The sequence below is a fragment of the Eucyclogobius newberryi genome, unplaced genomic scaffold, assembly GCF_026437365.1.
Source record: "Eucyclogobius newberryi isolate DKJ021-1_F unplaced genomic scaffold, fEucNew1.0.hap1 SCAF_53, whole genome shotgun sequence".
NCBI lineage: Eukaryota > Metazoa > Chordata > Actinopteri > Gobiiformes > Gobiidae > Eucyclogobius > Eucyclogobius newberryi.
The window spans coordinates 142501-166905 of record NW_027316201.1 but is presented as its reverse complement, the minus strand read 5'-3'; the positions used below and the strand labels follow the sequence as shown (position 1 = coordinate 166905).

Here is a 24405-nt window from a genome sequence, read left to right as displayed (position 1 = left end):
GACGCGCGCTATCGACGCCCCGGCCACTGTACACGGCGCTCCAGCTCTACTGCGCATGTGCGCAGACAGCTCTACTGCGCGTTTACACAGACGTTGATGTAAAGTGGAGGCTCCTTAAGTGTGCAGCTGGTTTTAGGTCATTTTATTACATTGTGGGATTTATATCATTTTTAATGCCCTGAACTTTGTCATTAAAGAATAATTAAACTCATGACACTTGATGTGGACATGAGTCCTAACGACAGCTGAGCTGGAGGTGTGTTCATCTGTTACTGTGGCAACAGGACACGCCCCTTGTTACTGCAGCTTCAATGATTGAGGTGGTTCATGTTCAGATTCTCTTTGTAAATCTCTTTTTGAACCTGGAGCTTTGACTTGTGTCACTCCCTTTTCTTTGCCCTGAGCCAATCATCCTGTCTCCATGGCAACTTCTGCTTCATTTAACCATTTTAGACTTCAGAGGGCGATTGTTTTGGCTTCTAGTCAATCTTCACCAAAAACTGCTTAGTTTCCTCCTTTGAGTCCGTTTGACTCACACAAAATCCTCACGTCGTCCGTGTTGTGTTTATTTCTTTTATTTTGCACAATCAAAAAGACGCTGTCATGTTCCTCCATGTTCCTCCATGTTCCTCCATGTTCCTCCATGTTCCTCCATGTTCCTCCATGTTCCTCCATGTTCCTCCATGTTCCTCCATGTTCCTCCATGTTCCGTCATGTTCCTCCATGTTCCGTCATGTTCCTCCATGTTCCTCCATGTTCCTCCATGTTCCTCCATGTTCCTCCATGTTCCTCCATGTTCCTCCATGTTCCTCCATGTTCCTCCATGTTCCTCCATGTTCCGTCATGTTCCTCCATGTTCCGTCATGTTCCTCCATGTTCCTCCATGTTCCTCCATGTTCCTCCATGTTCCTCCATGTTCCTCCATGTTCCGTCATGTTCCTCCATGTTCCTCCATGTTCCTCCATGTTCCGCCATGTTCCTCCATGTTCCTCCATGTTCCTCCATGTTCCTCCATGTTCCTCCATGTTCCTCCATGTTCCGTCATGTTCCGTCATGTTCCTCCATGTTCCTCCATGTTCCTCCATGTTCCGTCATGTTCCTCCATGTTCCGTCATGTTCCTCCATGTTCCTCCATGTTCCTCCATGTTCCTCCATGTTCCGTCATGTTCCTCCATGTTCCTCCATGTTCCTCCATGTTCCGTCATGTTCCTCCATGTTCCGCCATGTTCCGCCATGTTCCGTCATGTTCCTCCATGTTCCTCCATGTTCCGTCATGTTCCTCCATGTTCCTCCATGTTCCTCCATGTTCCTCCATGTTCCTCCATGTTCCTCCATGTTCCTCCATGTTCCTCCATGTTCCGTCATGTTCCTCCATGTTCCGCCATGTTCCGTCATGTTCCGTCATGTTCCGTCATGTTCCGTCATGTTCCGTCATGTTCCTCCATGTTCCGTCATGTTCCGTCATGTTCCTCCATGTTCCTCCATGTTCCTCCATGTTCCGTCATGTTCCTCCATGTTCCGTCATGTTCCTCCATGTTCCTCCATGTTCCTCCATGTTCCGTCATGTTCCTCCATGTTCCTCCATGTTCCTCCATGTTCCTCCATGTTCCGTCATGTTCCGTCATGTTCCGTCATGTTCCGTCATGTTCCTCCATGTTCCTCCATGTTCCTCCATGTTCCTCCATGTTCCTCCATGTTCCTCCATGTTCCGTCATGTTCCGTCATGTTCCGTCATGTTCCGTCATGTTCCGCCATGTTCCGCCATGTTCCGTCATGTTCCGTCATGTTCCGTCATGTTCCTCCATGTTCCGTCATGTTCCTCCATGTTCCTCCATGTTCCTCCATGTTCCGTCATGTTCCTCCATGTTCCGTCATGTTCCTCCATGTTCCGTCATGTTCCTCCATGTTCCGTCATGTTCCTCCATGTTCCTCCATGTTCCTCCATGTTCCGCCATGTTCCTCCATGTTCCGCCATGTTCCTCCATGTTCCGTCATGTTCCTCCATGTTCCGTCATGTTCCTCCATGTTCCGTCATGTTCCGTCATGTTCCTCCATGTTCCTCCATGTTCCTCCATGTTCCGTCATGTTCCTCCATGTTCCTCCATGTTCCGTCATGTTCCTCCATGTTCCTCCATGTTCCTCCATGTTCCGTCATGTTCCGTCATGTTCCGTCATGTTCCGTCATGTTCCGCCATGTTCCGCCATGTTCCGTCATGTTCCGTCATGTTCCGTCATGTTCCTCCATGTTCCGTCATGTTCCTCCATGTTCCTCCATGTTCCTCCATGTTCCTCCATGTTCCTCCATGTTCCTCCATGTTCCGTCATGTTCCGTCATGTTCCTCCATGTTCCGTCATGTTCCTCCATGTTCCGTCATGTTCCTCCATGTTCCGTCATGTTCCTCCATGTTCCGTCATGTTCCTCCATGTTCCGTCATGTTCCTCCATGTTCCTCCATGTTCCTCCATGTTCCGCCATGTTCCTCCATGTTCCGTCATGTTCCTCCATGTTCCGTCATGTTCCTCCATGTTCCGTCATGTTCCTCCATGTTCCGTCATGTTCCGTCATGTTCCTCCATGTTCCTCCATGTTCCTCCATGTTCCTCCATGTTCCGCCATGTTCCGCCATGTTCCTCCATGTTCCGCCATGTTCCGCCATGTTCCGCCATGTTCCGCCATGTTCCGTCATGTTCCGTCATGTTCCGTCATGTTCCTCCATGTTCCGCCATGTTCCTCCATGTTCCTCCATGTTCCGCCATGTTCCTCCATGTTCCGTCATGTTCCGTCATGTTCCTCCATGTTCCTCCATGTTCCGTCATGTTCCTCCATGTTCCGTCATGTTCCGCCATGTTCCTCCATGTTCCGTCATGTTCCTCCATGTTCCTCCATGTTCCGCCATGTTCCGCCATGTTCCTCCATGTTCCGCCATGTTCCTCCATGTTCCGCCATGTTCCTCCATGTTCCTCCATGTTCCTCCATGTTCCGTCATGTTCCTCCATGTTCCTCCATGTTCCTCCATGTTCCGTCATGTTCCGTCATGTTCCGTCATGTTCCGTCATGTTCCTCCATGTTCCTCCATGTTCCTCCATGTTCCGCCATGTTCCGTCATGTTCCGTCATGTTCCGTCATGTTCCGTCATGTTCCTCCATGTTCCGTCATGTTCCTCCATGTTCCGTCATGTTCCTCCATGTTCCGCCATGTTCCTCCATGTTCCGTCATGTTCCTCCATGTTCCTCCATGTTCCGTCATGTTCCTCCATGTTCCTCCATGTTCCGTCATGTTCCTCCATGTTCCGTCATGTTCCTCCATGTTCCGCCATGTTCCGTCATGTTCCTCCATGTTCCTCCATGTTCCTCCATGTTCCGTCATGTTCCTCCATGTTCCTCCATGTTCCTCCATGTTCCGCCATGTTCCTCCATGTTCCTCCATGTTCCGCCATGTTCCTCCATGTTCCTCCATGTTCCGCCATGTTCCTCCATGTTCCTCCATGTTCCTCCATGTTCCGCCATGTTCCTCCATGTTCCTCCATGTTCCTCCATGTTCCGCCATGTTCCTCCATGTTCCTCCATGTTCCGCCATGTTCCTCCATGTTCCTCCATGTTCCGCCATGTTCCGTCATGTTCCTCCATGTTCCTCCATGTTCCTCCATGTTCCGTCATGTTCCTCCATGTTCCTCCATGTTCCTCCATGTTCCGCCATGTTCCGCCATGTTCCTCCATGTTCCTCCATGTTCCGCCATGTTCCTCCATGTTCCTCCATGTTCCGCCATGTTCCGTCATGTTCCTCCATGTTCCGTCATGTTCCGTCATGTTCCTCCATGTTCCTCCATGTTCCGTCATGTTCCGCCATGTTCCTCCATGTTCCGCCATGTTCCTCCATGTTCCGTCATGTTCCTCCATGTTCCGTCATGTTCCTCCATGTTCCGTCATGTTCCTCCATGTTCCGTCATGTTCCGTCATGTTCCTCCATGTTCCTCCATGTTCCGCCATGTTCCTCCATGTTCCTCCATGTTCCGTCATGTTCCGTCATGTTCCTCCATGTTCCTCCATGTTCCGCCATGTTCCTCCATGTTCCTCCATGTTCCTCCATGTTCCGTCATGTTCCTCCATGTTCCGTCATGTTCCGTCATGTTCCTCCATGTTCCTCCATGTTCCGTCATGTTCCGTCATGTTCCTCCATGTTCCTCCATGTTCCGCCATGTTCCGCCATGTTCCTCCATGTTCCGCCATGTTCCTCCATGTTCCGCCATGTTCCTCCATGTTCCGCCATGTTCCTCCATGTTCCGTCATGTTCCTCCATGTTCCTCCATGTTCCGTCATGTTCCTCCATGTTCCGTCATGTTCCTCCATGTTCCTCCATGTTCCGTCATGTTCCGTCATGTTCCTCCATGTTCCGTCATGTTCCTCCATGTTCCTCCATGTTCCTCCATGTTCCATGTTCCGTCATGTTCCTCCATGTTCCTCCATGTTCCTCCATGTTCCTCCATGTTCCGCCATGTTCCTCCATGTTCCTCCATGTTCCGTCATGTTCCGTCATGTTCCTCCATGTTCCGTCATGTTCCGTCATGTTCCTCCATGTTCCTCCATGTTCCTCCATGTTCCTCCATGTTCCGTCATGTTCCTCCATGTTCCGCCATGTTCCTCCATGTTCCGCCATGTTCCTCCATGTTCCGTCATGTTCCTCCATGTTCCGTCATGTTCCTCCATGTTCCGTCATGTTCCTCCATGTTCCTCCATGTTCCTCCATGTTCCGTCATGTTCCTCCATGTTCCTCCATGTTCCTCCATGTTCCTCCATGTTCCGTCATGTTCCTCCATGTTCCGTCATGTTCCGTCATGTTCCTCCATGTTCCTCCATGTTCCTCCATGTTCCTCCATGTTCCTCCATGTTCCTCCATGTTCCGTCATGTTCCTCCATGTTCCGTCATGTTCCGTCATGTTCCTCCATGTTCCTCCATGTTCCGTCATGTTCCTCCATGTTCCGCCATGTTCCTCCATGTTCCTCCATGTTCCTCCATGTTCCGTCATGTTCCGTCATGTTCCTCCATGTTCCGTCATGTTCCTCCATGTTCCGTCATGTTCCTCCATGTTCCGTCATGTTCCTCCATGTTCCTCCATGTTCCGTCATGTTCCTCCATGTTCCTCCATGTTCCTCCATGTTCCGTCATGTTCCTCCATGTTCCTCCATGTTCCGTCATGTTCCTCCATGTTCCGTCATGTTCCGTCATGTTCCGTCATGTTCCTCCATGTTCCTCCATGTTCCGTCATGTTCCTCCATGTTCCTCCATGTTCCGTCATGTTCCTCCATGTTCCTCCATGTTCCGTCATGTTCCTCCATGTTCCGCCATGTTCCTCCATGTTCCTCCATGTTCCTCCATGTTCCGTCATGTTCCGTCATGTTCCTCCATGTTCCGTCATGTTCCTCCATGTTCCGTCATGTTCCTCCATGTTCCGTCATGTTCCTCCATGTTCCTCCATGTTCCGTCATGTTCCTCCATGTTCCTCCATGTTCCTCCATGTTCCGTCATGTTCCTCCATGTTCCTCCATGTTCCGTCATGTTCCTCCATGTTCCTCCATGTTCCGTCATGTTCCTCCATGTTCCTCCATGTTCCTCCATGTTCCGTCATGTTCCTCCATGTTCCTCCATGTTCCTCCATGTTCCTCCATGTTCCTCCATGTTCCTCCATGTTCCGTCATGTTCCGTCATGTTCCTCCATGTTCCGTCATGTTCCTCCATGTTCCGTCATGTTCCTCCATGTTCCGTCATGTTCCTCCATGTTCCTCCATGTTCCGTCATGTTCCTCCATGTTCCTCCATGTTCCTCCATGTTCCGTCATGTTCCTCCATGTTCCTCCATGTTCCTCCATGTTCCGTCATGTTCCTCCATGTTCCTCCATGTTCCGTCATGTTCCTCCATGTTCCGTCATGTTCCGTCATGTTCCTCCATGTTCCGTCATGTTCCTCCATGTTCCGTCATGTTCCTCCATGTTCCGTCATGTTCCTCCATGTGCAGGATGTGCGCGGTCAGAGACTGTCTCACCTGTTCCTCTTTGACCAATTAAGTTTGGCCTACTTCTCTGGCCCCGCCCTCTCCCGCTCTGGCCCCGCCCTCTCCCGCTCCAGACTGAAGCATGACATAAATTATACATTTAACTTAAGGATTAGACTTTGTTCATAATTTGAACATTAGGAATTTATACTAAAGATTCAGATTGTAATTACATTAATTTAATACTTATTTATACTTAAACAAAAAAATAACTTTTCTTAATTAATTCCATTATTGCTCTAACAGCATTTCCATAAACAGTGCACCTGTGCCATCATTTATGTGTCTCCTCTGAACAGCTGCAGGAGCAGCCTCTGAACAGCTGCAGGAGCAGCCTCTGAACAGCTGCAGGAGCAGCCTCTGAACAGCTGCAGGAGCAGCCTCTGAACAGCTGCAGGAGCAGCCGGTGGTTTAGAAATAAACTAAAGTCACATTATTTTAGAAAGTGCAGCTGTGATTGTTCCAGTGAAAGAACTTTAATCTGACAAAACTAAACTAATAATGACCATGACACACATTTCTCACCTTTGTGTCCCTCAGGAGTCCGGGGCCCCCATCCTCACAGACGACGTGAGTCTGCAGGTCTTCATGGATCATCTCAAGAAACTGGCTGTTTCCAGTGCAGCGTGAACAAGAGAGACCCCCCCGAGCGAGAGACCCCCCCGAGCGAGAGACCCCCCCGAGCGAGAGACCCCCCGAGCGAGAGACCCCCCGAGCGAGAGACCCCCCGAGCGAGAGACCCCCCGGACCCCCCCGAGCGAGAGACCAATAGCAAATAGTGAATCGTTTCAAATGTTTGATCAAAAGGTCAGAGGTCACAGAGACAAGAATCATTTAGTTTGACCAAAGTTTACGTTTGTTCCAAAGTTTAGTCCAAACGGAGAAAATAAAGAGATAAATTGAAAGAAAAAGCAGTTTCATGAATCAGATTTCCTTTAAATGTTGTTGTTTGTTCATTATTTTATAAATTTCTAATAAAAGTATTCTTCAGATTGTCCGTGTGACACTTCCTGTTTTTTAAATGATACGTTTGATAAAGATCAGAATCAGTCGAAGGAGCGCGAGTGAGACAGGGACAACGTGAGGCTGATGTCCATGAAAGGACTGAAACCAACAACACCTTTTATCAGGAGGCCCGGTGGGCGGGGCTTACTCAGAGTAGGGTAAATATCTGAGTTCCTGGTCTTGATTGACAGATTGAGAATGACTCTTGGATGAGTTGAGACATCGTTTTTTTTCAAAAAGAAAAAGTCCAGACGAAACGACTGAATCGTTTTCTTCTGCAGATTGTGTGATTTAATGGAGCAAATTCAGTTCATCTTTGCTCCACAGCGCCACCTTGTGGTTCAGAAGGAGCCGAGACTAAATGTTTCATAAGTCGAATAAAGACTAACTTCAAAACTATAAGGACTATTTAAGGTCAATATAAGGTCGATTTAAGGTCGATTTAAGGTCAATATAAGGACGATATAAAGTCGATATGAGGACGATATAAATGTCGATTTAAGGTCGATTTAAGGTCAATATAAGGTCGATATAAGGACAATATAAGGTCAATATAAGGACGATATAAGGTCAATATAAGGACGATATAAGGTCAATATAAGGACGATATAAGGTCAATATAAGGACGATATAAGGTCGATATAAGGTCAATATAAGGTCGATATAAGGACAATATAAGGTCGATATAAGGTCGATATAAGGACAATATAAGGTCAATATAAGGACGATATAAGGACGATATAAGGACAATATAAGGTCAATATAAGGACGATATAAGGACGATATAAGGTCGATATAAGGTCAATATAAGGACGATATAAGGACGATATAAGGACGATATAAGGTCGATATAAGGTCAATATAAGGACGATATAAGGTCAATATAAGGACGATATAAGGTCGATATAAGGTCGATTTAAGGTCAATATAAGGTCGATTTAAGGTCGATTTAAGGTCAATATAAGGACGATATAAATGTCGATTTAAGGTCAATATAAGGTCAATATAAGGACGATATAAAGTCGATATGAGGACGATATAAATGTCGATTTAAGGTCGATTTAAGGTCAATATAAGGTCGATATAAGGACAATATAAGGTCAATATAAGGACGATATAAGGTCAATATAAGGACGATATAAGGTCAATATAAGGACGATATAAGGTCGATATAAGGTCGATATAAGGTCGATATAAGGTCGATATAAGGTCGATATAAGGACAATATAAGGTCAATATAAGGACGATATAAGGACGATATAAGGACAATATAAGGTCAATATAAGGTCAATATAAGGACGATATAAGGACGATATAAGGTCGATATAAGGTCAATATAAGGACGATATAAGGACGATATAAGGTCAATATAAGGACGATATAAGGACGATATAAGGTCAATATAAGGACGATATAAGGACGATATAAGGTCGATATAAGGACAATATAAGGTCAATATAAGGACGATATAAGGACGATATAAGGTCAATATAAGGACGATATAAGGTCAATATAAGGTCAATATAAGGACGATATAAGGTCAATATAAGGACGATATAAGGACGATATAAGGTCGATATAAGGACAATATAAGGTCAATATAAGGACGATATAAGGACGATATAAGGACAATATAAGGTCAATATAAGGACGATATAAGGACGATATAAGGTCGATATAAGGTCAATATAAGGACGATATAAGGTCAATATAAGGACGATATAAGGACGATATAAGGACGATATAAGGTCGATATAAGGACGATATAAGGACGATATAAGGTCAATATAAGGACGATATAAGGTCAATATAAGGACGATATAAGGTCGATATAAGGTCGATATAAGGACAATATAAGGTCAATATAAGGACGATATAAGGTCAATATAAGGACGATATAAGGTCGATATAAGGTCGATATAAGGACAATATAAGGTCAATATAAGGACGATATAAGGACGATATAAGGACAATATAAGGTCAATATAAGGACGATATAAGGACGATATAAGGTCGATATAAGGTCAATATAAGGACGATATAAGGACGATATAAGGTCAATATAAGGACGATATAAGGACGATATAAGGTCGATATAAGGTCAATATAAGGACGATATAAGGTCAATATAAGGACGATATAAGGTCGATATAAGGTCGATTTAAGGTCAATATAAGGTCGATTTAAGGTCGATTTAAGGTCAATATAAGGACGATATAAATGTCGATTTAAGGTCAATATAAAGTCGATATGAGGACGATATAAATGTCGATTTAAGGTCGATTTAAGGTCAATATAAGGTCGATATAAGGACAATATAAGGTCAATATAAGGACGATATAAGGTCAATATAAGGACGATATAAGGTCAATATAAGGACGATATAAGGTCGATATAAGGTCGATATAAGGTCGATATAAGGTCGATATAAGGTCGATATAAGGACAATATAAGGTCAATATAAGGACGATATAAGGACGATATAAGGACAATATAAGGTCAATATAAGGACGATATAAGGACGATATAAGGTCGATATAAGGTCGATATAAGGTCAATATAAGGACGATATAAGGTCAATATAAGGACGATATAAGGTCGATATAAGGTCGATATAAGGTCGATATAAGGTCGATATAAGGTCGATATAAGGACAATATAAGGACGATATAAGGACGATATAAGGTCAATATAAGGACGATATAAGGTCAATATAAGGACGATATAAGGTCGATATAAGGTCGATATAAGGTCGATATAAGGACAATATAAGGACGATATAAGGACGATATAAGGTCGATATAAGGTCAATATAAGGACGATATAAGGTCAATATAAGGACGATATAAGGTCAATATAAGGACGATATAAGGTCGATATAAGGTCGATATAAGGTCGATATAAGGTCGATATAAGGTCGATATAAGGACAATATAAGGTCAATATAAGGACGATATAAGGACGATATAAGGACAATATAAGGTCGATATAAGGACGATATAAGGACGATATAAGGACGATATAAGGTCAATATAAGGACGATATAAGGACGATATAAGGTCGATATAAGGTCAATATAAGGACGATATAAGGTCAATATAAGGACGATATAAGGTCGATATAAGGTCGATATAAGGACAATATAAGGACAGAACCACGAGATGATCTGAGCTTCGACCTCACGTCCTCCAGATCTGAAGCTCACTCACGATTGTCACAGGAGATGCAACGTAAAACAGGCTTTTTCTAGAACCTTAAAGTTTGAAAAGAGGATTTTTGGCGCCCAGAGTCTCATTTCCTCTTGGAGCCGACAGCTGAGTGGTCCTGCCACATGTCAATCATTCCCTGCGTCCTACTGCACACCTGCAGCCTCTGTGCGGCTCGTTCTGGTGCACGTGTGCTTGTTATGCCTGTGTGTGCTTGTTATGTCTGTGTGTGCTTGTTATGCCTGTGTGTGCTTGTTATGCCTGTGTGTGCTTGTTATGTCTGTGTGTGCTTGTTATGCCTGTGTGTGCTTGTTATGCCTGTGTGTGCTTGTTATGTCTGTGTGTGCTTGTTATGCCTGTGTGTGCTTGTTATGTCTGTGTGTGCTTGTTATGCCTGTGTGTGCTTGTTATGTCTGTGTGTGCTTGTTATGCCTGTGTGTGCTTGTTATGCCTGTGTGTGCTTGTTATGTCTGTGTGTGCTTGTTATGCCTGTGTGTGCTTGTTATGCCTGTGTGTGCTTGTTATGTCTGTGTGTGCTTGTTATGCCTGTGTGTGCTCGTTATGTCTGTGTGTGCTCGTTATGCCTGTGTGTGCTCGTTATGCCTGTGTGTGCTCGTTATGCCTGTGTGTGCTCGTTAGACGACAGAGAAAGACTTCGAGCTCAGAAGAGACGTAAATCTGAGACGAAATGATGTCATGGAGCTAATGAACAAACACGTGTCGCAGCAGAAGTTTGTTGGGAAGCGGCCTCTCGGGTACAACAGGAGGGCGGGGCCCGGAGGCGGCCTCTCGGGTACAACAGGAGGGCGGGGCCCGGAGGCGGCCTCTCGGGTACAACAGGAGGGCGGGGCCCGGAGGCGGCCTCTCGGGTACAACAGGAGGGCGGGGCCCGGAGGCGGCCTCTCGGGTACAACAGGAGGGCGGGGCCCGGAGGCGGCCTCTCGGGTACAACAGGAGGGCGGGGCCCGGAGGCGGCCTCTCGGGTACAACAGGAGGGCGGGGCCCGGAGGCGGCCTCTCGGGTACAACAGGAGGGCGGGGCCCGGAGGCGGCCTCTCGGGTACAACAGGAGGGCGGGGCCCGGAGGCGGCCTCTCGGGTACAACAGGAGGGCGGGGCCCGGAGGCGGCCTCTCGGGTACAACAGGAGGGCGGGGCCCGGAGGCGGCCTCTCGGGTACAACAGGAGGGCGGGGCCCGGAGGCGGCCTCTCGGGTACAACAGGAGGGCGGGGCCCGGAGGCGGCCTCTCGGGTACAACAGGAGGGCGGGGCCCGGAGGCGGCCTCTCGGGTACAACAGGAGGGCGGGGCCCGGAGGCGGCCTCTCGGGTACAACAGGAGGGCGGGGCCCGGAGGCGGCCTCTCGGGTACAACAGGAGGGCGGGGCCCGGAGGCGGCCTCTCGGGTACAACAGGAGGGCGGGGCCCGGAGGCGGCCTCTCGGGTACAACAGGAGGGCGGGGCCCGGAGGCGGCCTCTCGGGTACAACAGGAGGGCGGGGCCCGGAGGCGGCCTCTCGGGTACAACAGGAGGGCGGGGCCCGGAGGCGGCCTCTCGGGTACAACAGGAGGGCGGGGCCCGGAGGCGGCCTCTCGGGTACAACAGGAGGGCGGGGCCCGGAGGCGGCCTCTCGGGTACAACAGGAGGGCGGGGCCCGGAGGCGGCCTCTCGGGTACAACAGGAGGGCGGGGCCCGGAGGCGGCCTCTCGGGTACAACAGGAGGGCGGGGCCCGGAGGCGGCCTCTCGGGTACAACAGGAGGGCGGGGCCCGGAGGCGGCCTCTCGGGTACAACAGGAGGGCGGGGCCCGGAGGCGGCCTCTCGGGTACAACAGGAGGGCGGGGCCCGGAGGCCAGTAATAATCCTGTTTTATTATGAAGTTTGTCCTGACTTGACCTTTAAGATCAAACAAACACTTGAGGCAGAGAATCCGCTTTTTTATTTCCTTTTTACAAACGGACATTTTTAACAAATTTAAAAACAGATTTGATGGTGAAGAGTTTATTGGAGGAACATGAAACGATGAAAGAAACCAAAGCGTTCTCTCAGTTTCCCTCAAAAAACTACAAACGCTTAAAAAAACTCATAAAACCTTTTTTACACTGAGCCAGTCTCTGCCACCGGGGGCGTGGTTTCTGCTGTGGGGGAGGGGCCTGTGGGGGAGGGGGCAGGGCCTGGAGTGACAGCCTCACATGGTGCAGGAGGTGGAGCTTGTGTTGTGGGCGTGTCCGAGGGCAGGTCACGTGATAAGGCGGGGTCGGAGAGTGCTGGGGGCGGGGCGTCTTTAGGGGGCGGGGACTTGAGTGCTTCCTCCAGCTTGTTCATCTGCGCCGTGATGTCACTGGGATCTGCCTCCTGATTGGACAAGAGCGCGTCCACCTCCATCGCACTGACCAGAGAGAGAGGTCAGAGGTCACATGTACATTCAGGTCACGAGTTCAACACGAGTTCAACACAATCTAAAGCAGGACTGACCTGGGCTCTGCAGCTGAGGGGCGGGGCTCTGCAGCTGAGGGGCGGGGCTCTGCAGCTGAGGGGCGGGGCTCTGCAGCTGAGGGGCGGGGCTCTGCAGCTGGGGGGCGGGGCTCCTGAAGCAGAGGACTCACAGAACCTTGAATAAAAGGACCAGGTCAGGACCAGAGATCACAGGTCAATTCAGGTTAAGCAACCTTCTCCCGCTCCTCTCAGACCTTCTCCCGCTCCTCTCAGACCTTCTCCCGCTCCTCTCAGACCTTCTCCCGCTCCTCTCAGACCTTCTCCCGCTCCTCTCAGACCTTCTCCCGCTCCTCTCAGACCTTCTCCCGCTCCTCAGACCTTCTCCCGCTCCTCTCAGACCTTCTCCCGCTCCTCTCAGACCTTCTCCCGCTCCTCAGACCTTCTCCCGCTCCTCAGACCTTCTCCCGCTCCTCTCAGACCTTCTCCCGCTCCTCTCAGACCTTCTCCCGCTCCTCTCAGACCTTCTCCCGCTCCTTCTCCCGCTCCTCAGACCTTCTCCCGCTCCTCTCAGACCTTCTCCCGCTCCTTCTCCCGCTCCTCAGACCTTCTCCCGCTCCTCTCAGACCTTCTCCCGCTCCTCTCAGACCTTCTCCCGCTCCTCTCAGACCTTCTCCCGCTCCTCTCAGACCTTCTCCCGCTCCTCTCAGACCTTCTCCCGCTCCTCTCAGACCTTCTCCCGCTCCTCTCAGACCTTCTCCCGCTCCTCTCAGACCTTCTCCCGCTCCTCAGACCTTCTCCCGCTCCTCTCAGACCTTCTCCCGCTCCTCTCAGACCTTCTCCCGCTCCTCTCAGACCTTCTCCCGCTCCTCTCAGACCTTCTCCCGCTCCTCTCAGACCTTCTCCCGCTCCTCTCAGACCTTCTCCCGCTCCTCTCAGACCTTCTCCCGCTCCTCTCAGACCTTCTCCCGCTCCTCTCAGACCTTCTCCCGCTCCTCTCAGACCTTCTCCCGCTCCTCTCAGACCTTCTCCCGCTCCTCTCAGACCTTCTCCCGCTCCTCTCAGACCTTCTCCCGCTCCTCTCAGACCTTCTCCCGCTCCTCTCAGACCTTCTCCCGCTCCTCTCAGACCTTCTCCCGCTCCTCTCAGACCTTCTCCCGCTCCTCTCAGACCTTCTCCCGCTCCTCAGACCTTCTCTGTGTATTTGCTGTGACTCACTTGTTTTTGGAGACTCCAGGCCGTTTTGATGGACAGTCACACTGTTCTCCATCTTAAAACGCTTGGATGGAGGAAGCATCTTTGAGTTCTGTGAGAAAAACATCTACCATCAAACCTGTTCAGACCACATTCAGACCACATTCAGACCACATTCAGACCACATTCAGACCACATTCAGACCACACTCAGACCACATTCAGACCACATTCAGACCACATTCAGACCACATTCAGACCACATTCAGACCACATTCAGACCGGGTCTTACCTCCATGTAGCGCACGTTCTTGGTGGAGGAGGTGGAGGCTCCTGGGACTTTCACACGGTTCACCTCGTCCAAGATCCCCAGACACCGAGCCACCTGCAGACCAGCTCAACTGAGACTGTGGTTCTGGTCCTGGTCCTGGTTTAGTCCCAGTCCAGGTCCAGTCACTCACCTCGATGTTGCGTACTTCCAGAGGTGCTGTGGTGGTTCCTGTGGTGGTTCCTGTGGTGGTTCCTGTGGTGGTTCCTGTGGTGGTTCCTGTGGTGGTTCCTGTGGTGGTCTGAGGGAGACTGATGTATTCCTGAGCCGCCTGTCGGACCTCAGTCTGCAGAGACTCAAACTCACGATAAATGTCCGGGAAGAAAGGACTCGAGGGAACGCCGCGCTCCACCTGAGACAAACAAGTAAACAAGTACTGATTTAGACTCTTTTCTCTGTCAATTTGAGTTGTAGTGTAATAATGGTTTAGACCTGGTTTAATAATATTAATAACTTATTCATATAGTGCTTTTCAGTGACCCAAAGACGCTGAACATAATAAAAAAGGGGGGGTATTTACAGACAGGGGGGACAACACGTACAGAACACATTAATATACAGATAAAATGAACAAGACAGAAGAAGTAGAGAGAAAAAGATGGGGATGTAACAGGGGGTAGGAGAGTAGGCAATGGGGTAGAGGAGGCTAGGGGTAGGGGAGGTCATAGGCTTGGGTGAAGAGGTATGTTTTGAGGCGGGGTTTGAATGTTGTGAGTGAGGGAGAGTGGCGGACAGGTTGGGGGAGGGAGTTCCAGAGTCGGGGTGCTGTTCGGGAGAATGCTCTGTCGCCAAAAGTTTTGAGTCGGGATGTTGGTGCAGTCAGGGTGAGAGAGGAGGAGGATCGGAGAGCTCGGGTGGGGCGGTGGGGGATGAGGAGGTCAGACAGGCAGGGGGGGGCAAGGTGGTGAAGAGCTTTGAAGGTGAGGAGGAGTATTTTAAAGTTTATGCGCTGCTTGATGGGGAGAGAGTGGAGAGAGCGGAGAACGGGAGTGATGTGTTCACGGGACCGGGTGTGGGTGAGGAGGAGGGTGTGGGTGAGGAGGCGGGTGTGGGTGAGGAGGCGGGTGTGGGTGAGGAGGAGGGTGTGGGTGAGGAGGAGGGTGTGGGTGAGGAGGAGGGTGTGGGTGAGGAGGCGGGTGTGGGTGAGGAGGCGGGTGTGGGTGAGGAGGCGGGTGTGGGTGAGGAGGAGGGTGTGGGTGAGGAGGTGGGTGTGGGTGAGGAGGCGGGTGTGGGTGAGGAGGCGGGTGTGGGTGAGGAGGCGGGTGTGGGTGAGGAGGGTGTGGGTGAGGAGGAGGGTGTGGGTGAGGAGGGTGTGGGTGAGGAGGGTGTGGGTGAGGAGGCGGGTGTGGGTGAGGAGGAGGGTGTGGGTGAGGAGGGTGTGGGTGAGGAGGCGGGTGTGGGTGAGGAGGCGGGTGTGGGTGAGGAGGCGGGTGTGGGTGAGGAGGCGGGTGTGGGTGAGGAGGCAGGTGTGGGTGAGGAGGGTGTGGGTGAGGAGGCGGGTGTGGGTGAGGAGGCGGGCAGCGGAGTTTTGGACCATTTGGAGTCTATGGAGGGAATGGGAGGAGATGCCAGTGAGGAGGGAGGTGCAGTAGTCGAGGCGGGAGGAGATGATGGCCTGGATGAGGGATTCAGCAGCGGGGAGGGTGAGGCAGTGTTGGATTTTGGCGATGCGGCGGAGGTGGAAGTATGAGGTCTTGACGATGTGGCTGACATGGGGAGTGAAGGAGAGGGTGGGGTCCATGATGACACCGAGATTGCGTACCAGGGTAGAGGGGGTGATGGTTTAGACCTGGTTTAGACCTGGTTTAGTCCTGGTTTAGACCTGGTTTGGACCTGGTTTAAATCTGGTTTAGACCTGGTTTAGACCTGGTTTAGACCTGGTTTAGACCTGGTTTAGACCTGGTTTGGACCTGGTTTAGACCTGGTTTAGACCTGGTTTAGACCTGGTTTAGTCCTGGTTTAGACCTGGTTTGGACCTGGTTTGGACCTGGTTTGGACCTGGTTTGGACCTGGTTTAGACCTGGTTTAGACCTGGTTTAGACCTGGTTTAGACCTGGTTTAGACCTGGTTTGGACCTGGTTTAGACCTGGTTTAGACCTGGTTTAGACCTGGTTTAGTCCTGGTTTAGACCTGGTTTGGACCTGGTTTAGACCTGGTTTGGACCTGGTTTAGACCTGGTTTAGACCTGGTTTAGACCTGGTTTAGTCCTGGTTTAGACCTGGTTTGGACCTGGTTTGGACCTGGTTTGGACCTGGTTTGGACCTGGTTTGGACCTGGTTTAGACCTGGTTTAGACCTGGTTTAGACCTGGTTTGGACCTGGTTTAGACCTGGTTTGGACCTGGTTTAGACCTGGTTTAGACCTGGTTTAGACCTGGTTTAGTCCTGGTTTAGACCTGGTTTGGACCTGGTTTAGACCTGGTTTGGACCTGGTTTAGACCTGGTTTAGACCTGGTTTAGACCTGGTTTAGTCCTGGTTTAGACCTGGTTTGGACCTGGTTTGGACCTGGTTTGGACCTGGTTTGGACCTGGTTTGGACCTGGTTTAGTCCTGGTTTGGACCTGGTTTGGACCTGGTTTAGACCTGGTTTAGACCTGGTTTAGACCTGGTTTAGTCCTGGTTTAGACCTGGTTTGGACCTGGTTTGGACCTGGTTTGGACCTGGTTTAGACCTGGTTTGGACCTGGTTTAGACCTGGTTTGGACCTGGTTTAGACCTGGTTTAGACCTGGTTTAGACCTGGTTTAGTCCTGGTTTAGACCTGGTTTGGACCTGGTTTAGACCTGGTTTGGACCTGGTTTGGACCTGGTTTGGACCTGGTTTGGACCTGGTTTGGACCTGGTTTAGACCTGGTTTAGACCTGGTTTGGACCTGGTTTGGACCTGGTTTGGACCTGGTTTGGACCTGGTTTGGACCTGGTTTGGACCTGGTTTAGACCCTCAAGGCGACTGCAGTTGTGATATTATATCATCACCTTGGCGAGCAGCAGCTCCCACAGACTCATGACTTTGGAAAGACGCGGCAGCACGATGTCCATGAGGTCCTCGTCCTCGCACTGGTCCACCACCTGCAGACACACCACAGCAGGGTTCAGAGCCCACCACAGCAGGGTTCAGAGCCCACCACAGCAGGGTTCAGAGCCCACCACAGCAGGGTTCAGAGCCCACCACAGCAGGGTTCAGAGCCCACCACAGCAGGGTTCAGACCTCAGCGTTTGACCATCGACCACAACATTCTACTGCAGAGGTTAGAATGTGATGTAGGTGTCAGAGGCCCCACCCTCAGAGGCCCCGCCCTCAGCTGGTTTACATCCTATTTATATGATATGTACCAGTTTGTTCATGTAAACCAGAGCTCCTCCCCTTGTTCTACAGTAATTTACGGTGTGCCACAGGGGTCAGTACTCGGTCCAATTCTGTTTACTCTTTACATGCTGCCGTTAGGTCACATGATCAGGTCACATGATCAGGTCACATGATCAGACAGACTTAGAGCTTGTGTGAAGGATGTAAAAACCTGGAGGACACTTAACGATCTGCTTCTTAACCCTGAACAAACCGAGGTCAATGTGCTGGAGGTCATTGTGCTGGAGGTCATTGTGCTGGAGGTCATTGTGCTGGAGGTCAATGTGCTGGAGGTCATTGTGCTGGAGGTCATTGTGCTGGAGGTCAATGTGCTGGAGGTCATTGTGCTGGAGGTCAATGTGCTGGAGGTCAATGTGCTGGAGGTCAATGTGCTGGAGGTCATTGTGCTGGAGGTCAATGTGCTGGGGGTCATTGTGCTGGAGGTCATTGTGCTGGAGGTCATTGTGCTGGAGGTCAATGTGCTGGAGGTCATTGTGCTGGAGGTCATTGTGCTGGAGGTCATTATGCTGGAGGTCAATGTGCTGGAGGTCATTGTGCTGGAGGTCAATGTGCTGGAGGTCAATGTGCTGGAGGTCAATGTGCTGGAGGTCATTGTGCTGGAGGTCAATGTGCTGGGGGTCATTGTGCTGGAGGTCATTGTGCTGGAGGTCAATGTGCTGGAGGTCAATGTGCTGGAGGTCAATGTGCTGGAGGTCATTGTGCTGGTCTATCTGAGCAGATAGTCTCACTGAAGCCTCCAGTTCTACTGTAAGAAACCTCAGAGTCTTATTGGACCAGGAGCTCTCATTTAAAGCTCATATAAATCAAGCTTGTAAAACAGACTCTTTCATCTGTGTAAAAAAGATCAAATCAGAAGAATCCGGCCTAAAAGTGAAGCTGAAACGTCTCCTGCATTTGTAACGACTAGATTCTACTGTAACTCCTGCTCACAGCGTGACCTCTGACCTCTTGGAGTCGGTCTTTCCGTCGGTCAGCTTCTTCTTCTGCACTGTATCTCAGTTTAGGAGGACGACCTCTGCGACCCCGGCCCAGACCCACGACCTATGGGAGGGCATCAGGGTTAGACTCACAGAGGGAGGGCATCAGGGTTAGACTCACAGAGGGAGGGCATCAGGGTTAGACTCACAGAGGGAGGGCATCAGGGTTAGACTCACAGAGGGAGGGCATCAGGGTTAGACTCACAGAGGGAGGGCATCAGGGTTAGACTCACACAGAGGGAGGGCATCAGGGTTAGACTGACCTTGCTGATGGTGAATCCTAGGCCCCGCCCACGACCCCTCCCTCGCCCGCGACCACGACCACGCCCTCTGGGACGTCCTGGACCTCTGTGCCGCCCCCTGAGGGGCGGGGCTTCTTCCTGAGGACAGACATTGGTCAGTCAGGCTCGTGCAGTGAGACCGTTTGATACTAAAGTCAGTTTTATTCAGTTAAATCTTGTGTTTTTGAGATTTAAATAAATATGATTGAAAATAAAGATGTGTCCCGTTTGATGTTGCCGTGGCAACAGTAACTAGCTTCTTACTGATAATGTCCATTAGCTGCACTGATCTGTACCTCGTCCTCCTCGTCCTCTTCGTCCTCTTCGTCCTCCTCGTCCTCGCTGTCTCCATCAGGCGACGAGGCTTTAGAGGGCCGTGATTGGCCCTTGGACTCCTCCGATTGGGCGTCATCTCTTGTGGCGGTGGTTTTGTCGCCTGCGTCCTCAGGTGTGATTGGATCTCCATGAGTCGGGTTCAGTCTGTAAAAGAAAACGTCTCATTAAAAAACGCTCCTTGTGCTCAGCCAATCAGAGCGCTGCTTTCAGTTTGGTGCTGCTTTTTTACAAGAATAACATAAGTTCTTGATATGATATGGTTCTCACCTGTAATGGCGGTTGGTTCTCACCTGTACTGGCGGTTGGTTCTCACCTGTAATGGCGGTTGGTTCTCACCTGTACTGGCGGTTGGTTCTCACCTGTACTGGCGGTTGGTTCTCACCTGTACTGGCGGTTGGTTCTCACCTGTAATGGCGGTTGGTTCTCACCTGTAATGGCGGTTGGTTCTCACCTGTACTGGCGGTTGGTTCTCACCTGTACTGGCGGTTGGTTCTCACCTGTACTGGCGGTTGGTTCTCACCTGTACTGGCGGTTGGTTCTCACCTGTACTGGCGGTTGGTTCTCACCTGTACTGGCGGTTGGTTCTCACCTGTACTGGCGGTTGGTTCTCACCTGTACTGGCGGTTGGTTCTCACCTGTACTGGCGGTTGGTTCTCACCTGTACTGGCGGTTGGTTCTCACCTGTATTGGCGGTTGGTTCTCACCTGTAATGGCGGTTGGTTCTCACCTGTAATGGCGGTTGGTTCTCACCTGTAATGGCGGTTGGTTCTCACCTGTAATGGCGGTTGGTTCTCACCTGTACTGGCGGTTGGTTCTCACCTGTACTGGCGGTTGGTTCTCACCTGTACTGGCGGTTGGTTCTCACCTGTACTGGCGGTTGGTTCTCACCTGTACTGGCGGTTGGTTCTCACCTGTACTGGCGGTTGGTTCTCACCTGTACTGGCGGTTGGTTCTCACCTGTACTGGCGGTTGGTTCTCACCTGTACTGGCGGTTGGTTCTCACCTGTAATGGCGGTTGGTTCTCACCTGTAATGGCGGTTGGTTCTCACCTGTACTGGCGGTTGGTTCTCACCTGTAATGGCGGTTGGTTCTCACCTGTAATGGCGGTTGGTTCTCACCTGTAATGGCGGTTGGTTCTCACCTGTAATGGCGGTTGGTTCTCACCTGTACTGGCGGTTGGTTCTCACCTGTAATGGCGGTTGGTTCTCACCTGTAATGGCGGTTGGTTCTCACCTGTACTGGCGGTTGGTTCTCACCTGTACTGGCGGTTGGTTCTCACCTGTAATGGCGGTTGGTTCTCACCTGTAATGGCGGTTGGTTCTCACCTGTAATGGCGGTTGGTTCTCACCTGTACTGGCGGTTGGTTCTCACCTGTAATGGCGGTTGGTTCTCACCTGTACTGGCGGTTGGTTCTCACCTGTACTGGCGGTTGGTTCTCACCTGTACTGGCGGTTGGTTCTCACCTGTACTGGCGGTTGGTTCTCACCTGTACTGGCGGTTGGTTCTCACCTGTACTGGCGGTTGGTTCTCACCTGTACTGGCGGTTGGTTCTCACCTGTACTGGCGGTTGGTTCTCACCTGTAATGGCGGTTGGTTCTCACCTGTACTGGCGGTTGGTTCTCACCTGTACTGGCGGTTGGTTCTCACCTGTACTGGCGGTTGGTTCTCACCTGTACTGGCGGTTGGTTCTCACCTGTACTGGCGGTTGGTTCTCACCTGTAATGGCGGTTGGTTCTCACCTGTAATGGCGGTTGGTTCTCACCTGTACTGGCGGTTGGTTCTCACCTGTACTGGCGGTTGGTTCTCACCTGTAATGGCGGTTGGTTCTCACCTGTAATGGCGGTTGGTTCTCACCTGTAATGGCGGTTGGTTCTCACCTGTAATGGCGGTTGGTTCTCACCTGTAATGGCGGTTGGTTCTCACCTGTACTGGCGGTTGGTTCTCACCTGTAATGGCGGTTGGTTCTCACCTGTAATGGCGGTTGGTTCTCACCTGTACTGGCGGTTGGTTCTCACCTGTACTGGCGGTTGGTTCTCACCTGTACTGGCGGTTGGTTCTCACCTGTAATGGCGGTTGGTTCTCACCTGTACTGGCGGTTGGTTCTCACCTGTACTGGCGGTTGGTTCTCACCTGTACTGGCGGTTGGTTCTCACCTGTAATGGCGGTTGGTTCTCACCTGTAATGGCGGTTGGTTCTCACCTGTAATGGCGGTTGGTTCTCACCTGTAATGGCGGTTGGTTCTCACCTGTAATGGCGGTTGGTTCTCACCTGTAATGGCGGTTGGTTCTCACCTGTAATGGCGGTTGGTTCTCACCTGTAATGGCGGTTGGTTCTCACCTGTAATGGCGGTTGGTTCTCACCTGTACTGGCGGTTGGTTCTCACCTGTAATGGCGGTTGGTTCTCACCTGTACTGGCGGTTGGTTCTCACCTGTACTGGCGGTTGGTTCTCACCTGTACTGGCGGTTGGTTCTCACCTGTAATGGCGGTTGGTTCTCACCTGTAATGGCGGTTGGTTCTCACCTGTAATGGCGGTTGGTTCTCACCTGTACTGGCGGTTGGTTCTCACCTGTAATGGCGGTTGGTTCTCACCTGTAATGGCGGTTGGTTCTCACCTGTACTGGCGGTTGGTTCTCACCTGTACTGGCGGTTGGTTCTCACCTGTACTGGCGGTTGGTTCTCACCTGTAATGGCGGTTGGTTCTCACCTGTAATGGCGGTTGGTTCTCACCTGTAATGGCGGTTGAGACCTCCCAGTCCGATGTAAGCCTTGTCGCAGCTCTGACACTGGTACGACCTGGACTTGAGGCTGTACCAAACCACAGAGTCCGAGTCCTCTGAGGGGGCGTGGCCTGCAAGGGTGTGGCCTGTAGGGGTGGAGCCTGGTAGGGGCGGGGCTGTGGCACGTCCTTCCTCCTCCTCGCTCATGTCCGAGTAATCGTCTGAGTCCGACTGGTGAGAGTCGGCCAAGTCCTCCGTCTTTATGAACTTATAGTCTTTGGCCTTGTACTGAAGAGACAGAGAGACAGGTCTGACCCAGGACTGACCCAGCACTGACCCAGGACTGACCCAGCACTGACCCGAGACTGACCCAGGACTGACCCAGCACTGACCCAGGACTGACCCAGGACTGACCCAGCACTGACCCGAGACTGACCCAGGACTGACCCAGGACTGACCCGAGACTGACCCAGGACTGACCCAGCACTGACCCAGGACTGACCCAGCACTGACCCGAGACTGACCCAGGACTGACCCGAGACTGACCCAGGACTGACCCAGGACTGACCCAGGACTGACCCGAGACTGACCCAGGACTGACCCGACACTGACCCAGGACTGACCCGACACTGACCCAGGACTGACCCGAGACTGACCCAGGACTGACCCGACACTGACCCAGGACTGACCCGAGACTGACCCAGGACTGACCCGACACTGACCCAGGACTGACCCAGGACTGACCCAGGACTGACCCGAGACTGACCCAGCACTGACCCGAGACTGACCCAGCACTGACCCGACACTGACCCAGCACTGACCCGAGACTGACCCAGCACTGACCCGACACTGACCCAGGACTGACCCAGGACTGACCCAGCACTGACCCGAGACTGACCCAGGACTGACCCAGGACTGACCCGAGACTGACCCAGGACTGACCCAGGACTGACCTAGGACTGACCCGAAACTGACCCAGGACTGACCCAAGACTGACCCAGCACTGACCCGAGACTGACCCAGCACTGACCAGAGACTGACCCAGGACTGACCCGACACTGACCCAGGACTGACCCAGGACTGACCCAGGACTGACCCAGGACTGACCCAGGACTGACCCAAGACTGACCCAGCACTGACCCGAGACTGACCCAGGACTGACCCGAGACTGACCCAGGACTGACCCAGGACTGACCCAGGACTGACCCAAGACTGACCCGAGACTGACCCAGGACTGACCCAGGACTGACCCAAGACTGACCCAGCACTGACCCGAGACTGACCCAGGACTGACCCGAGACTGACCCAGGACTGACCCAGGACTGACCCAGGACTGACCCAAGACTGACCCAGGACTGACCCGAGACTGACCCAGGACTGACCCAGGACTGACCCAGGACTGACCCAGGACTGACCCGACACTGACCCAGGACTGACCCAGGACTGACCCGACACTGACCCAGGACTGACCCGAGACTGACCCAGGACTGACCCGACACTGACCCAGCACTGACCCAGCACTGACCCAGGACTGACCCGACACTGACCCAGGACTGACCCGAGACTGACCCAGGACTGACCCGACACTGACCCAGCACTGACCCAGCACTGACCCGAGACTGACCCAGCACTGACCCGACACTGACCCAGGACTGACCCAGGACTGACCCGAGACTGACCCAGCACTGACCCGAGACTGACCCAGCACTGACCCGACACTGACCCAGCACTGACCCAGCACTGACCCGAGACTGACCCGACACTGACCCAGGACTGACCCAGGACTGACCCAGCACTGACCCGAGACTGACCCAGGACTGACCCGACACTGACCCAGCACTGACCCGAGACTGACCCAGGACTGACCCAGGACTGACCCGAAACTGACCCAGGACTGACCCAAGACTGACCCAGCACTGACCCGAGACTGACCCAGCACTGACCAGAGACTGACCCAGGACTGACCCGACACTGACCCAGGACTGACCCAGGACTGACCCAGGACTGACCCAGGACTGACCCAAGACTGACCCAGGACTGACCCAGGACTGACCCAAGACTGACCCAGGACTGACCCGAGACTGACCCAGGACTGACCCGAGACTGACCCAGGACTGACCCAGGACTGACCCAGGACTGACCCAAGACTGACCCAGGACTGACCCGAGACTGACCCAGGACTGACCCGAGACTGACCCAGGACTGACCCGAGACTGACCCAGCACTGACCCGAGACTGACCCAGCACTGACCCGACACTGACCCAGCACTGACCCGAGACTGACCCAGCACTGACCCGACACTGACCCAGGACTGACCCAGGACTGACCCAGCACTGACCCGAGACTGACCCAGGACTGACCCAGGACTGACCCGAGACTGACCCAGGACTGACCCAGGACTGACCTAGGACTGACCCGAAACTGACCCAGGACTGACCCAAGACTGACCCAGCACTGACCCGAGACTGACCCAGCACTGACCAGAGACTGACCCAGGACTGACCCAGGACTGACCCAGGACTGACCCG

General features: G+C 51.8%; 2 protein-coding genes across 3 annotated transcripts in view; one reads left to right on the top strand and one right to left on the bottom strand.

Annotated features, from left to right (window-relative positions):
• Positions 1-6701, top strand: part of LOC140383533 (protein transport protein Sec23A) — a 67617-nt gene extending 60916 nt beyond the window's left edge. For both annotated transcript variants that reach the window (XM_072465978.1, XM_072465979.1), the window contains exon 20: positions 6585-6701. In XM_072465978.1, the coding sequence (XP_072322079.1) occupies positions 6585-6674 (90 nt within the window). In that variant the 3' untranslated portion in view covers positions 6675-6701. The remainder of the gene's footprint in view (positions 1-6584) is intronic.
• Positions 6702-12186: 5485 nt separating this feature from the next.
• The window catches only part of LOC140383541 (uncharacterized), a 37949-nt gene continuing 25730 nt past the window's right edge, over positions 12187-24405 (bottom strand). The window contains exons 7-16 of the mRNA XM_072465986.1: positions 21887-22164; positions 19119-19302; positions 18805-18921; positions 18510-18605; positions 17174-17266; positions 14337-14555; positions 14168-14260; positions 13901-13988; positions 12725-12860; positions 12187-12638 (exon numbers count right to left, since the gene is read on the bottom strand). Coding sequence (XP_072322087.1) covers positions 12347-12638; positions 12725-12860; positions 13901-13988; positions 14168-14260; positions 14337-14555; positions 17174-17266; positions 18510-18605; positions 18805-18921; positions 19119-19302; positions 21887-22164 — 1596 coding nt within the window. The 3' untranslated portion in view covers positions 12187-12346. The remainder of the gene's footprint in view (positions 12639-12724; positions 12861-13900; positions 13989-14167; positions 14261-14336; positions 14556-17173; positions 17267-18509; positions 18606-18804; positions 18922-19118; positions 19303-21886; positions 22165-24405) is intronic.